This window comes from Choloepus didactylus, chromosome X (assembly GCF_015220235.1).
Source record: "Choloepus didactylus isolate mChoDid1 chromosome X, mChoDid1.pri, whole genome shotgun sequence".
NCBI lineage: Eukaryota > Metazoa > Chordata > Mammalia > Pilosa > Megalonychidae > Choloepus > Choloepus didactylus.
Genome location: NC_051334.1, coordinates 111,493,395 through 111,507,187, shown reverse-complemented (window position 1 = coordinate 111,507,187; position 13,793 = coordinate 111,493,395). Strand labels below are relative to the sequence as shown.

At 38.4% G+C, this 13,793-nt stretch overlaps 1 protein-coding gene across 1 annotated transcript in view; it reads left to right on the top strand.

Moving 5' to 3' along the window:
* The window catches only part of PCDH19 (protocadherin 19), an 81,034-nt gene extending 68,708 nt beyond the window's left edge, over positions 1-12,326 (top strand). Inside the window, exon 4 of the mRNA XM_037820857.1 lies at positions 11,369-12,326. Within this exon, the coding sequence (XP_037676785.1) occupies positions 11,369-11,967 (599 nt within the window). The 3' untranslated portion in view covers positions 11,968-12,326. The remainder of the gene's footprint in view (positions 1-11,368) is intronic.
* The last annotated feature ends 1,467 nt before the right edge of the window (positions 12,327-13,793 follow it).

Genomic DNA, 13,793 nt, shown 5'->3' with positions numbered 1-13,793 from the left:
ATAAGTATGCAGGATGATGAGGACTTGGTGTTTGTGTGTGTGTGTGTGTGTGTGTGCACGCGTGATTTGTTCTTTGTGGCCATGATCCAGGCTCACTATGCATCAGCCTATACATAGATTTCTCTAGAGTTGTGTCAGAACCTTAACTCAGGTAATCTCAACCAGATAGACTTCCACTACTCCTATATTCAAGAATGCTATCCATCTCAAAAAAGCCCTTCAGCTGTGGCCCCAATAGATTCCAAGACTTCCTGGAGGCTTCAGATTGAACAGCCATTCTCTCTTTCAGAGAAGCATTGGGCAAGCTGGAGGCCAGAGTCACACTGGAACTACCATGTTCCTAATAAGAGCAGTGGAACAAGCATAGGGTGCCTTCAAATCACCAAGCTTCCTCAAAGAATAGATTAATTGGCTTTTCTTTTGAATTTGTCTAATTGCTTTTGAGGCAACGCCTTGAAAAAATATTGTTAAGTGGACAAATGGGAAAAAATAATTCTGAGTAATTTTAAGGAAAAAAGAGCAAAGGGATAAAACAGCATTGTCCATGAAAGGTTGATAATGACAAGGAAACATAGAATATGACTTTTGATCCCTTCAATTTTGGTATTCATTATTCATAGTTATTATTCATAAATTCCAGCACAAATGTTAGACCTGCACCCCAGTGACACATTTGCATTTTATTTTAAGTTGGTTTCTATCTGGTTTTGCAAACAAGGATTTAATGGTTTTGGCTATTTCTCACTCTCCCTCTGTTGCTATCGCTTTTCTTTTTTACATGCTGGCTTCTATTCCTTTCACATTCTTTATCTCCGTCTCACTCCCCTCCCCAAGATTTCTCTTTCCTTCTTAATGTTTTAGGAAAAAAGATTTCTAACATGGAAAAATGATATTTGAATAGATACCCCTAAGGCAATCAATTCACTTTTAATTTGTCTGGAACTAAGCTTTTCTTTGTTGCAAAGAGGAAGGACTGAAACTGCTATAAAATTTATTAGCTTTCAGGAAGATATTTGAAATGAATTTTTTTTAATGATTGTGCTGTTCGCTGTACCCAGAAGCAGTGCCATTGCAATTATAGTATTCCAGATGGTTGCTGAAGTTACACTGAAACATCAAGATAATGCTAGACTTTTCTACAAGGCTTTTATTGGTAATGAATTGTCCAACCTAGATAAGTAATAGGTATTTATCCCTCTGACACTCCAATTTGCTTCCAGTGGTCATTTCTTGTGATTCTTATTCAGCTGATGATGTGACACACACTATCCCTTTGAATTGTTGCATATACAGTGATTGGTTTACTGAGGGTTTATTGTTTCAAATATGGAAGAGGTACTTGGAGAATTACTAATGTTATTTCTTAGCTTTTCCATCCAGTCATATGAACATTTTGGCAGCCAAGATCCTTTAAAGAGTTTAGAAGTTGCAGTTGCAACATTTTCATTGACTCATGTCTATCATTGCCTGTTCTACAAAACTGAATGTTCTGGGACTTTACTGAAGGAAGTATCAGTTCTTGTAAAGGGGAACACCAGCTGCTGGGTGCTTTTTTTCCCCTTCAACATTACATTTTCAAGGAAAAAAGGAAGACTTTTCTCCTGGCTAAAGTGCCCTGTCTCCTGTTTTCTGTCCCGGCCTTATTTGTACCATCCTCCTTATTTGTCTATCTGACACCCAGAAGCTCATGACTATTATAAAAGTGACTTTTACACAAGCTGATGATTGCTAGCAATTTCCTCATTTTCCAGGAAGGAGCAAAACCAAGTTGGAGATAACTTTAGGTTCAGAGCTACTCATAAGTGTCACCTGAAAAAACTGTATCTTCCCAGTAGCCTAATTATCTTAGAATACTTTTTTAAATTTATACTCCAGGTAGGTAAAGGACTTGACTACATTTACACATTACATATGTTCAAAAAAAAATTACTCATAATTTATTAATGTCTTCTTGAAAGTGGGAGAGCTTTGAGTTACAACATAAGAGTGTTATTTTTTGGATTCCTAAATACTCCAAAGGAGTTTTGATATATACTTGTTTGGAATTAGCATATGTCTATTTTCTGGTTAAACATCACATGGGGATTGCACATTTCTGTCCAAAACAGACACATTCCTGTAGAATGTGTGAGACATTGCTTTTAATCTACAAAAACACAAACAAACAAACACACAAACATAACAACCCGGATGAACTCTTCAGAAAGTGACTGAGTATTCTAAGTGTCCCATGCATATAGGCTAAGGCAATTAGTTCTATGGGCAACTTAGAATGAAGCTTTAAAAAAATGGTCCCACTTTGTTCAGAATTGCAGTATCTCAGTATTCCTTTTTGGGGGGAGTATTTCATTGGCCTTCTGTGACACCTCATATTTTATTTGTAGAGTTGCTTTTTCAAGTGGTCTAAGCACCTAGATGAAGTCCAGAACTTTGTCAGATAATCTTCTCCATCATAGAAGCCAAAATCCAAAGATTCTAGTCTAGTAAATCTCTGCATATGTTAGTCACTGTCAGCACCTCTTCTTTCTTAGTCTCAATTTTCCAGGCAGCCTTCTGCTTCATATCCTTGCTCCCCATGCATCAGTACAAATGATTTATACTTATACACATCTTGAAATCTCTTCTTTATGAATTGAATTGAATTGAGCCCCAGTACAAAAATGAAAACTCCAGGAACTATTGTGATTGCCCAAATTGCAACTTAGATTGTATGACTGTACATGCCATACTATCATCTATCATAAATATTAAATTCTCAAGCACTTATACATCAGTATGTTTTAACTTTGTCTCTTCGACCCGCTCAGCAGTAAAGATTCCATTGAAGATAATTCAATTGCTTTGAATTCTGAAAGGGACATCTTTTTAATCTATTTTCATGTGGCATTGGGAATAATTGAATTCTAGGTGCATAGACTGTGAATGAGGGGAGAGGCTTATGAGCCGTTTGGTATTACAGACACCAAATATTGGGTAGCACTTGTTAACTGATGTTGTCAGATGGTATGTCTAGGATAAGGTCGGGGGTCATCTGTTTTTCCAGCCATTCACCCTATCTCTGTCAGAGTTCATGCTGTTTAACTGGTCAGCCATCCTGAAAATGCTAAGCTCTGCTGATCAGAACTAGCTGTTATGTTTATCTTCTTTCTTTTGGCAGCATCCCTTTGTTAGATTCAGGCACTTTGTTCCCAAACCCCATCCCTATCTTTTGCCTTTCTTAAGGCATTTCCAACTCTAGACAATTTTAGTCTCTCGTTCCCCACCAAAACACTCTTTCCTGGGTCTCCTTCACCCAGGGCTCTGCTATATAACCAAAGAAAATCTGGTGAGCTCAATCAAAATATGATGAGCTCGTTTTATTTTAACAGGGACCTTTAATGCCAGTACTGAGATGAATGAAAAATGTGGGGATTTTACTCCACATTACAGGGCTGGTTTTTGGATAGCATTTCTTTGGCATCTATCAAATAATACCACATGGTTGTTCTGAATACCAATCACAGGCCTGCCTTCTTACCCCTTCTTCCTGCTGTCTTTCAGACCTTAGTGCTGTAAGCAGGTCTGCTAAGAAGCAAGAGGCTAGGGCCCAGGAGAACAAAAAGAAAGTGTTAGAAAGGAGCTGAAATTGAGGAAAATGCTGAAAGAAAGAGAAGAAGGGAGCAAGAAAGAGACAAGAAGCTGTAGTGAAGTTTGTGATATGCTTGTAACACTGGAGTTGGCTACAAGAAAACTTGGTGCCTAAACTGGGCTGAATAGTGTCCCCCTAAAATTCATGTCCATCCAGATCCTCAGAATTTGACCTTATTTGGAAATAGGGACCTTATTTGGAAATAGGGACTTTGCATACATAATTAGTTTTTAAAATGAGGCCATACTGACTTTGAGTGGGCCCTAATCCAATGACTGGTACCCTTGTAAGAAAAGAAAATAGAGACACAGAGACACACAAGAGAACACCATGTGACAACAGAGGTAGAGGTTGGAGTTACACAGCCGCAAGCCAGGGAACACCAGGGATTGCTGAAAACCACTGGAAGCTAGGAGAGTGGCATGGAACAGAGTCTCCCTCCGAGCTTCCAGAAGAAACCAACCTTGTCAATGCCTTGATTTCAGACTTCTAGCCTCCAGAACTGTAAGAGAATAAATTTCTTTTTTTTTAAGCTGCCCAGTTTGTGGTACTTTGTTATGGCAGCCCTAGGAAACTAACACAAGGTCATTGGTTCATATGTCTCTAAAAATGTCTTGGCCTTCACTGCTGTTCCCTTGAATATTTTACAAATCAAGCTCCATCTTTTCTTGCCAAAACTTTGGATCCTTTATGAAGTGAGTATAAACCCCTCCTAGCATTACAGCTAGGGAGAGTTCTGTGGTTCTGTGAAGTTGTCATTTTGCAGCGTCCTAAGCCCTTATTGAATTTTTGCTAGATGCTCAGCAACTATTTTCCATATGGTGTTTAAACATCCAAAAGAAATTCAGGCCCTAAGATGCCAAACAGTTCAAAACCAAGATGGAATGTCTAAAGCCCAGATAGTGCTTCCTGCTCTTCATATTCTTCCTTCCTTCCTCTTCCATTGAGCTTATTACTGCTTTATGTGCCTTCTTAAGTTACAGAAACAGGATGTATGGTCTTTCTCTTGACACTTTGCATGCCTTAAAATGCTTTTAAGAACTTCTTTCCAGGTAATTTGTTCCTTGGGTACTTCCTTTGGTACTTTGGCTGGATCATTAGTTTTGCCATATATATTTTGATTAGTTTTGCCAGAAAGAATCAACATCTGCAATCATTCTAAAAGGTTCACCATAGATCCCATTTTTGGCTTATATTTTGTAGGAATTAACAATTTTACTTATGCCAAGAAACAATGAAACAACAGATTCATTTCACAGACTGCTTATTGTGTTGTTAATTTATCACAGCATAGGCCTCATTAACTATTGTTAGGATAGAAAACTTCCGGGTACATGGCAAATATACTTTCAATTGGGCACCAAACCATGATAGATATCTTTAAGACCTACAGATAGTGTGCAGGAAACCACTCAGAGGGTAAATTAACACTTGATTTTAGTATTTCTCAAGTTCTACAATTTACTTCATTGCCTCTGATAAAGCTACATAGTTTTCTTTTTAAGTTTCTATAGTGTTTCTACTAGATAGAACAGTTATTTATTCTTTTAGGAGATGTATCAGTGGGACAGTATCTGGTATATTGACCAAAATTCTTTGTTCTGTTGCTGCAATCTTTTCTTGTTTGTTTTTCATTCAATTAAATTGAACTGTTTTTGACTAGCTTCTCTGTGCTGGACCATTTGCTAGGTTTTGTGGGTATGGGAGGGAAAAAGACAAATATAATCTTTGCTCATCTAGAGCTTACAAGCTAGCAGAAGATACCTACATCAAACAAGTAGTTACAAATGTGATGAGTGCTATAAAAGGAATGTACCATGAGATTGAGCTTAGTCTAAGAGTTCATGGAAGTGCTACATAAGAAAGTGAAATTTAAATTGAGACATCAGTAATAATGTATTAGTTATGAATTATGTTCAACTTCTGGTAATAAAGACCCCACTCTTCTATAAAGAAAATAAATCAGTGGCTTAAACAAGAGACAGCTTTATTTTTTGCTCCTACATAAAAGAAGCTCACACCTGGAGATGTGTCTCTATATTATCTTTAACATCCCAGGATCCTTATGTCTGTTCTGTCATGTATTCCATCTTTGAAGTTGCCTTATGGTAGTAAGTGGGATGCTGCAGCTCCAGCCATTATGTCTCTGTTCCAAACAGGCTGAAACAGGGAGGAAGAAGGGCAAAAGGTCCCCAAGCTAAATCAATTCTTCCTTTTAAGGAGTTCTTATGATGCCCTGTCTTCATAACATTGGCCCAGTCTTAGTTTCATGGCCATCTCTGTTTACAAGGGAGGCTAAAAAAATGTAGATTTTTTTTAGCTGGGCACATTGCCATCCCTAACAGAATTGGAATCTGTTTCTAAGCAACAAAAATTTATATGGATGTTTGGTAGGCAATTAGTTATCTCTGCCTCAGATGATTAGGAGTTAGGTAAGTCAAGGTGAGGGAGACACTTCTCAACAATTTCGTTTTCTTGATTAAATGCATGTGACCAATTTTAGAAGTGCTTAACCCATTCATAATCATTTCCACAATCCCTTCCATTACATTTCACAAAAATTGGCCTGGCTTTGGTCATTGATTGTCATGTTCATGGCCAAAATGATGCAGATTAAGCTAACTGGATGTATATGAGTGTAATACAGGAAGTTTTTCTGACTTACATATCACTTGCTTGTAAGTTGTGTTACTGCTGCTACTTAGAAGTAGCCAAGTACGTGAGCTCTCAGGAACTGGAGCAGACTTTAACTTTCCTTTCTGCCTCATTGATTGCAGATCACTTCTGAATAGGTAACACATTGCTCTTGTAACTGTTACCTTGAACTATTTTAGTGTTGGATTTTTGCCTTGATCATTAGGATCTTTGAGTTAATACACCCCGACACTGAATCACTGTAAAGAACTGCAGCATTATCGAAGACATCCATTGTGACTCGACATCAATACAAACCCAACAGAGCCTTTCAGTTCTTCTATTCCACTAGGACTTTGAGAGTTTTAGCAGAGTCTGAGATGGGATTTTCATCATTTTTTTTTCACTTCAGTTAGGGATATGGGTAGGCTCTTTCTAGTATTGAAACACATTGCCCACATCTTTAAGAGATGGCAGTTTCACGTCCTGAGGATAGTAGTAATTACTGCACAAGGAGTTGCTATCATCTGCACAAAATAACATATTCTGGTCCTTTTCTGTTTGAATTCTTTCCTTATACATCATGGCTTAATCATTGCTGCTTCTTTTGCCTCCCATACCCTCACAAGACTCATGCCTTTAAGGTTTTTTGTTTGTTTGTTTTTTGTATTTTTTTTTTTTTTTTGCCAGAGGTTTTGGAGTTCTCTATCCAAGATCCCTAAAGACAAATTGTAACCAGAATATACTTATTTCTATCTACTGTTTATATTGAAGATGCTTTATCTTTTCTCTGTATTACTTTTACCTAAAATAATCTGATTTATTTTGAACTAAGGAGTTCAATGGTCTTGAGATCTACATCCCTCTTCCAAATTTGTGCACTCCTTTAATTTTTTTGTATATATAAAAAGCAAATTCTAGGGATAACTTCAGAAGCAAGAAAAACCAATTTAGAAATTCATCAGTCACCCCTAATCAAGTGTATTTTTGAATTAAAGACTCCTGCCTTCATTCATCTGCACATGATAATGTCTTTGAATTTCCACAACTATGTGTGGACTTTACATTTTGCTTTGCTAAGGCTCAGATAAAGATGTAGCAAGGTATAGAGCCACAGGTAGGCTCTTAGGAGAAATATTAGCAGGGAATCAGTGAACTGTTATCCTATCTCTGTTTAAGCTGGAGCTAGCATCTTGACAATTTATTTGTGATAATATAAATGGTTCCTCCTTAGTCTCATACCTCCATCCCCACATGCAAAACTGCAAGATGGCAGGAACATAATCTCTCCCAGTCCTATGTAATTATGGAAGTAGTCTCTTTGTTTCTCTACATCTGGTCTATCTTCCTTGCTATTCTTAAGGGTTTTTGTATTGTGACTATCTCACTTTTAATATACTTAATTTCTTTACCAAGCTGAAGTTTTGATTTTTGAAAGGTAATTCACCTGAATACATTTATGAATAGAGGTTTATTCCAGTTTGCTAAAGCTTCACTGAATAAAGGCTGATGGCATCTGGGGTTCCTCTGTAACGAGGGAAGGCACATAGCGACGTCTGCTGGTCTTTCTCTCCTGGGCTCTGGTTTCAAAATGACTTTCTCCAACATGTCTCTGGGCATTTTCTCTCTAAGCATCTCTCTTCAAATGTCTCTGCCTTTTATCCTTTCATAGAGGACGCCAGTAAACTAATCAAGACCCACCTTAAATGGGCAGGGTCACATCTCCATGGATATAATCTAATAAAAGGTCTCACCCACAATTGGTTGGGGTCTCATCTCCATGGAAACAACCCAATCAAAAGATCCCATCACAGTAGGTCTGCCCCCATGAGACTGCATTAAAAGAACATGGCTTTTTATGGGGTACATAACAGATTCAAACCAGCACAAGGTTACCTTGTGCTGGGCAGAGATGTTCTTCCTGCCTGTCAATATTAACCATGTTTTCTTTTATATATAAAATGGCTATAAACACTAAAACTAAGTTAGATTTTATTTTAATTGTATTGATACAAATGTCATGGAATGAAAACCCAACTATGTTATTATAGTCGTTTGATACCCAAAATGAGAAAGTGCAACTCACTGCCCTCCGTAAGGATTTAAGGAAGTAAAGGTATCATATCTGAGCCAAGGGTGAGATATTGTGAGTAAATGAGTCTCTTAAATTCAAGCCTTCACTTGTGTGAGGTAAGAGCAGTGTATATAATAAGTCAGCATAATTAATCTGAGAAAATTGCATATCATTCTAGTTCATATAGGGCCGGAGTATGCTTAGTGAGATTGGCGGGTAGGCTTACAGTGATTGCATTCGTGGGGGTGCTGAGTTAGTTTACCTTTTCTTCTTCCCAGAGAATGATTTATTCACTTAGGCAGTGGATAAACTGAAGGCAAATACTGTTTTTGCTGAGAAGCTTTTTAGAAGACTGAGTTTCTTGCTCTGGTTTTTCTAGATTCATAAGATCTTGGAGGTGTCTGTCTCTGGGGTCTCTGGTCTCCCTCCCTGGGTGCTGTTCATTTGAGGCAGCCTAGTAGAGAGACGGAGCACTGTACTTGGATTCAGTTTGACACAGGGATGGCCTGTAATCTGTAATCTCAGCCTAAAGGTGGCTGGGATTTCCTCTTCATAGCTGGTCACTTTTATCTGATTTCAGGACTCAGTGGCTAAGGCCTCTATGTTTTTATGCCCTCAATTAGAGATGAAAAAGACCATGATGTCATATCCTTCTGGACATCTTGCTGGCTTCCAGAGGAATTTCACTCTAATTTTTAGAAATAGAAGTTAATTACTGACCTTTTCCCCACCCTCCCACCCCCAAACACACACTCGCACTAATTCTTTAGAGCTATTGGAAAGTTTCAGGGTGAGCCTCAGAGGTGGGAGACATCTTACTAGGAAACTTCGAAGATGTAAGTTCTGGGGGATGCATTTTACTAGAGGGATTCTGTGGCCTCTTAGGGAAAGCACTAGATTTGGATGAAACTGATTGGAGGTAGGTCAGCCTGGGACTCTTTTACTCATGTTTGAGTATACATAAAGCAAGTGTTTCCCAAGTTTGGCCCAACATGTTTTCCTTACTTGCATATTTTCTGCATTTCAGGAGCTAGATATGAGGCCAAAGATACTGGAATGAAGTTCAGTAAGGGAAGATATGCATATTGAATGATGATAAGGTATCAGACAGCAGCACTCAGAGTTTACAGGGAAGGGGCAGAGAAAGAGCCTTGACAACCCCTTAATTTTGCAGAGATGGCCATGTAGCTCTGGTGTCAAACTATACTTGAGTTTGCAGAAGCATTTTCCTATTCATGTGGAAGGCACTTATCTTGTTGGTGATGATGTGCATTTAGTATCTGGTTCTAACTATGCAGAATTCTGAGTGTTTCATTTCCCAACACTCAAAGGGGACTTACAATGCCCAACTTAAAGATAAATTGGCAAATGGTGTCCAGGTACACTGAAGGTGTTTTACCTTTGGTTGGGTTTGAAATAGCTTAAATAGGGCCAGGGGCCATGCCCAGAGTTGTGCTGAAACCTGTACTCAGCATGGATTAGGCCCATGACATTTATCTGCTTCCAAGGAATTTTCTCCAAATGATGAGAAGTTCAATTCAATCAATTCAATTCAGTTCAATTCAACTCAGTCATTACTTCTTGAGCCCCTGTGCCTGTGTCCCTCCACCAAAGAACCTTTCATGAATGAGGCAGAGCAGTGCCTTGTTTTGCTATGCCATTTAATGTTTAAAAACAATCAAGAAAAAAAAACACCAAAAAATAGAAGTATAAGTATAAAAGGAATCATGTGTTATATATAGACTGATACCAGGTAATGCTGTGAATCGCAGACTTCTTCTCCTATGTAAATAAGCAGTCACAACATACATTTTATTTTGACATGTTAATGTGTTTTTGTTTGTTTGTTTACTTTGCAATATCTCCTTGTCACCACCACCCTTCTCTAATCCCATCCCAAGGTTTTCTAAAAATGTTAAGCTGCTCATATTTTGATCCATTGTGTAATGTGATGAAAATTTTCATTAGGTGATCCTCATAGAAGAATGTAACAGGAAGACAAATAGATTTGGAAACCTAGGTCTATAAACCAGGCATTAGGATAAACAGTTTTCTTGGGGATAGGCAGAAGTTAACCCCTGGGCCCGTGCTCTGGTGAAGCCCATATAGAAAGCTTTTCTAAGAGACAAATTGAAGTCTTAACCCTGGCATGGAAAGAGAAAAGCATGTCTTCTCAGTAATTATGAATTCTAACTGCTGAGATATTCCATGATAGGGTTAAAGTAATACATGAAAGATTTCATTATTTTCAGAAATATGACCCTAATAAAACTGCAGATAAGGGAGATAAGGAGGGATGGCTAGTTGGGTATAATTAAATGGTGCCCAACACATGAGCGATGTGTGCATAAGGCTAATTAAAGTTTTTGGGATGGATGGAAGAAAGGGATCTCAGTATATTCCTTCAGATGGGAAATCAAGTCACCAAAATGGCATAATGAGGAGATTGGCTGGTAGGGCTGGTGGTCAAAAAGAAGTGATGTGATTGGAGTTTCAAAGAGAGCATGTTACCAATCTGAAATTAAATTAAGCACTGTATATTAGTGATCGGTAGAGTGGAAAGGTGGTTGGCAGTGCTATTGTTAAAAAAAAAATGGTCAAGTCCCCTTAGATATACTGACTGTTGGATTGGATTCTCTGCTCTGCATCCACTCCGTCTTCTGTCGGATTCAGTTTCAAACATGGCTGATTTTTAACAGTTGTTGATAACAAAAATGCTGACTCTCAGCACCTTGACACTCAGGATAAACTTTTTATAAAATATATTTTTCATCATAACTTGTTTCCTTTTAAGTTTTTAGTTTTGTCAGCAGTGAGAACAGCAACAGAAATAAAAAAGGGAGTACATAGGGAGAGATCCACAGCTTCTTAAAAATCCAATTCTTCACACTTGTCCCAATGGCAATAAAGGACTATCTAAAAGTGCCATTTCCCAGAAGGGCCTGTGGGTACCTAAGAAACCAGAACACTGGGGAGTAACAATGATTCTTGGGAAAAGCTGATGAAATTGATATTTTCTTTTTTCTAAACAGATCAGAATGAAGGATTTCATTGCAGGGAAGAATGCCGGATTCTTGGCCACTCTGACAGATGCTGGATGCCCCGGAACCCCATGCCCACCCGCTCTAAGTCCCCTGAGCATGTGAGGAACATCATTGCGCTGTCTATTGAAGCCACTGCTGCTGATGTTGAGGCTTATGACAACTGCGGCCCCACCAAGCGGACTTTTGCAACCTTTGGAAAAGATGTCAGTGACCACCTGGCTGAGGAGAGGCCCACCCTGAAAGGCAAGAGGACTGTCGATGTGACCATCTGCAGCCCCAAGGTCAACGGCATTATCCGGGAGGCAGGCAATGGCTGTGAGGCTATTAGTCCAGTCACCTCCCCCCTCCACCTGAAGAGCCCTCTGCCCACCAAGCCTTCCATGTCTTACACCGTTGCCCTGGCTCCCCCAGCTCGCAATCTGGAGCAGTACATCAATAATGTCAACAGTGGCCCGTCTCGTCCCTCTGAAGCTGAGCCCCGCGGAGCTGACAGCGAGAAAGTCATGCATGAGGTCAACCCTATTCTGAAGGAGGGTCGCGACAAAGAGTCCCCTGGCATGAAGCGTCTGAAGGATATCGTTCTCTAAACAAGTTTCAGGAAAGAAGAGCAAGAAACCATGCTGGCTAGCACAGAAGCAAGAGCTGAATGTTTAATTGGTCACCAATGGTTGGTTCTTAAGTTGCTGTATTTCAGAGCTTTCCCTAAATGTATTGTTTATAAATGACTATCATTCTGTGACAATCCCTCTTGTTTCAACAGGCAGCAGGGGTGTTCAGTTAGAGCAAATTAGCTTTGGCTTGAGTTGTTCATGGGGCCTTGATGTTGGGGAAACAGAGACAAATTCAGTTGTGAAAAGTATTACGTATTAAGTGTTTGAATTTATATATTTTTCTATGTCAAAATTATAATATAAATTACCATTGTGGAGGATTACATTTAAAAAAAGAAAAAAAAAGAAAAAAAAAGCTCTGGACACCTTTAATAAGCTCGCCACTGTTTTTGTAGTGTAGACAAGTTAATGGTCATTTATTGTGTACTATTCATTGATTCAGTGATGTGAAATCGAGCCCCCAAAAGGTTGTTTCTGAAGCTCGAGTACTTTCCAATGCCGCTACTTTGCTGTGGACACCCCTGCTTTAAGAACCCTTTTGCTAGCTGTGCTATTGTTGTATTTGATATTGCAAATTGCTATGTGTGTGCTGATGGCAAAAGGCTTTTAAAGGTTGGTGTTTTTTTTTTCTTAAAAAAATAATAAAACTACAGACAAAAACAAAGTGCAAACAATTGAGACGGCAAATGAATGAGCAACACCACACATACAGATTGAATACTTGGAGGATACTCACTTTTCCTAACCCATATAATGATTGCTCTCTACTTTGCTAAGTATTTTTCTCTGCCTTTCAGTTTTCTGCCCAGATCCATGAAAGATCATTGCAGAAAGTCATCTTTGGACATTCTGCTATCTAATTTGCAGTTGTCAGAAATACTATGCTGAAAGTTTTATGAGATCCATTTTTCTAATCTTCAGGCCCTGAGCAGGAAAGTTATTCCTGAAGTTACCAGTTTCCAGGCTTAGAAATTCCCTGTCTCCAGTCATCTAAAACTCAAAATGACTGAATCTATTTTGAGATCTAAATTAGCATCTCTTCAGACACACACTTCCTGATTCAGTGTTTCCCAATCATGATTAGAATTAGACTGCAAAACATGGCATGGGCTGGAATTGAGAACTCCATGTTGCTCTGTATCTTAGTCTTATAAATAGGGTTAGAGTAAATAGTACAAAGTATACATTTAGGAAAAGACAGGTAACAGGCAACAGCATCGCTAATCCAATTACTGTGTCTTCTAAATGGAGACAATTGGACACTTGAACTTGTCTTTTTATGACATACTTATTTTGATTAAAAATGTGAACAGGAGACTATTAAAATAAAAATCCTTTAGATTTAGCTAATTCTTTTTTAAAGCTGTAGGCTAGGACATACACCTTTTTTTATTAACAAAATACACACTCTTTTTCTGTTTTTATATTCTTTCAACTTCCCCATTGATTAAGTTTGTCTATTAATACTCACTAGCCAACATAGTATTCTTGCAGCCTAATAGTTCATTATTTAAAAATAAACAAATATGTCATCTTTACTCTGCCTTGGTCTTAAATGAGTTGTTTTGAGAGAAACATGTGTTGTGGTTCTGTTCTCATTTGTTTCATTTTTTTGAAATTCAAGGGTACCCGTAAGGAAGGCTTAGAGGTTAGAGCACTAGAATGCAAAAGAGAATTTATTTTCTTAAGTTTAAGGAGGTAAGTCAGCTCTTTAAAACATTTTAGTTATTTTTGCCTGAGTTTCTGGCTTTATACATTTCTAGGAATATTTTCTTTTGGGAGAGGGGAGGGGCTATGAGGGA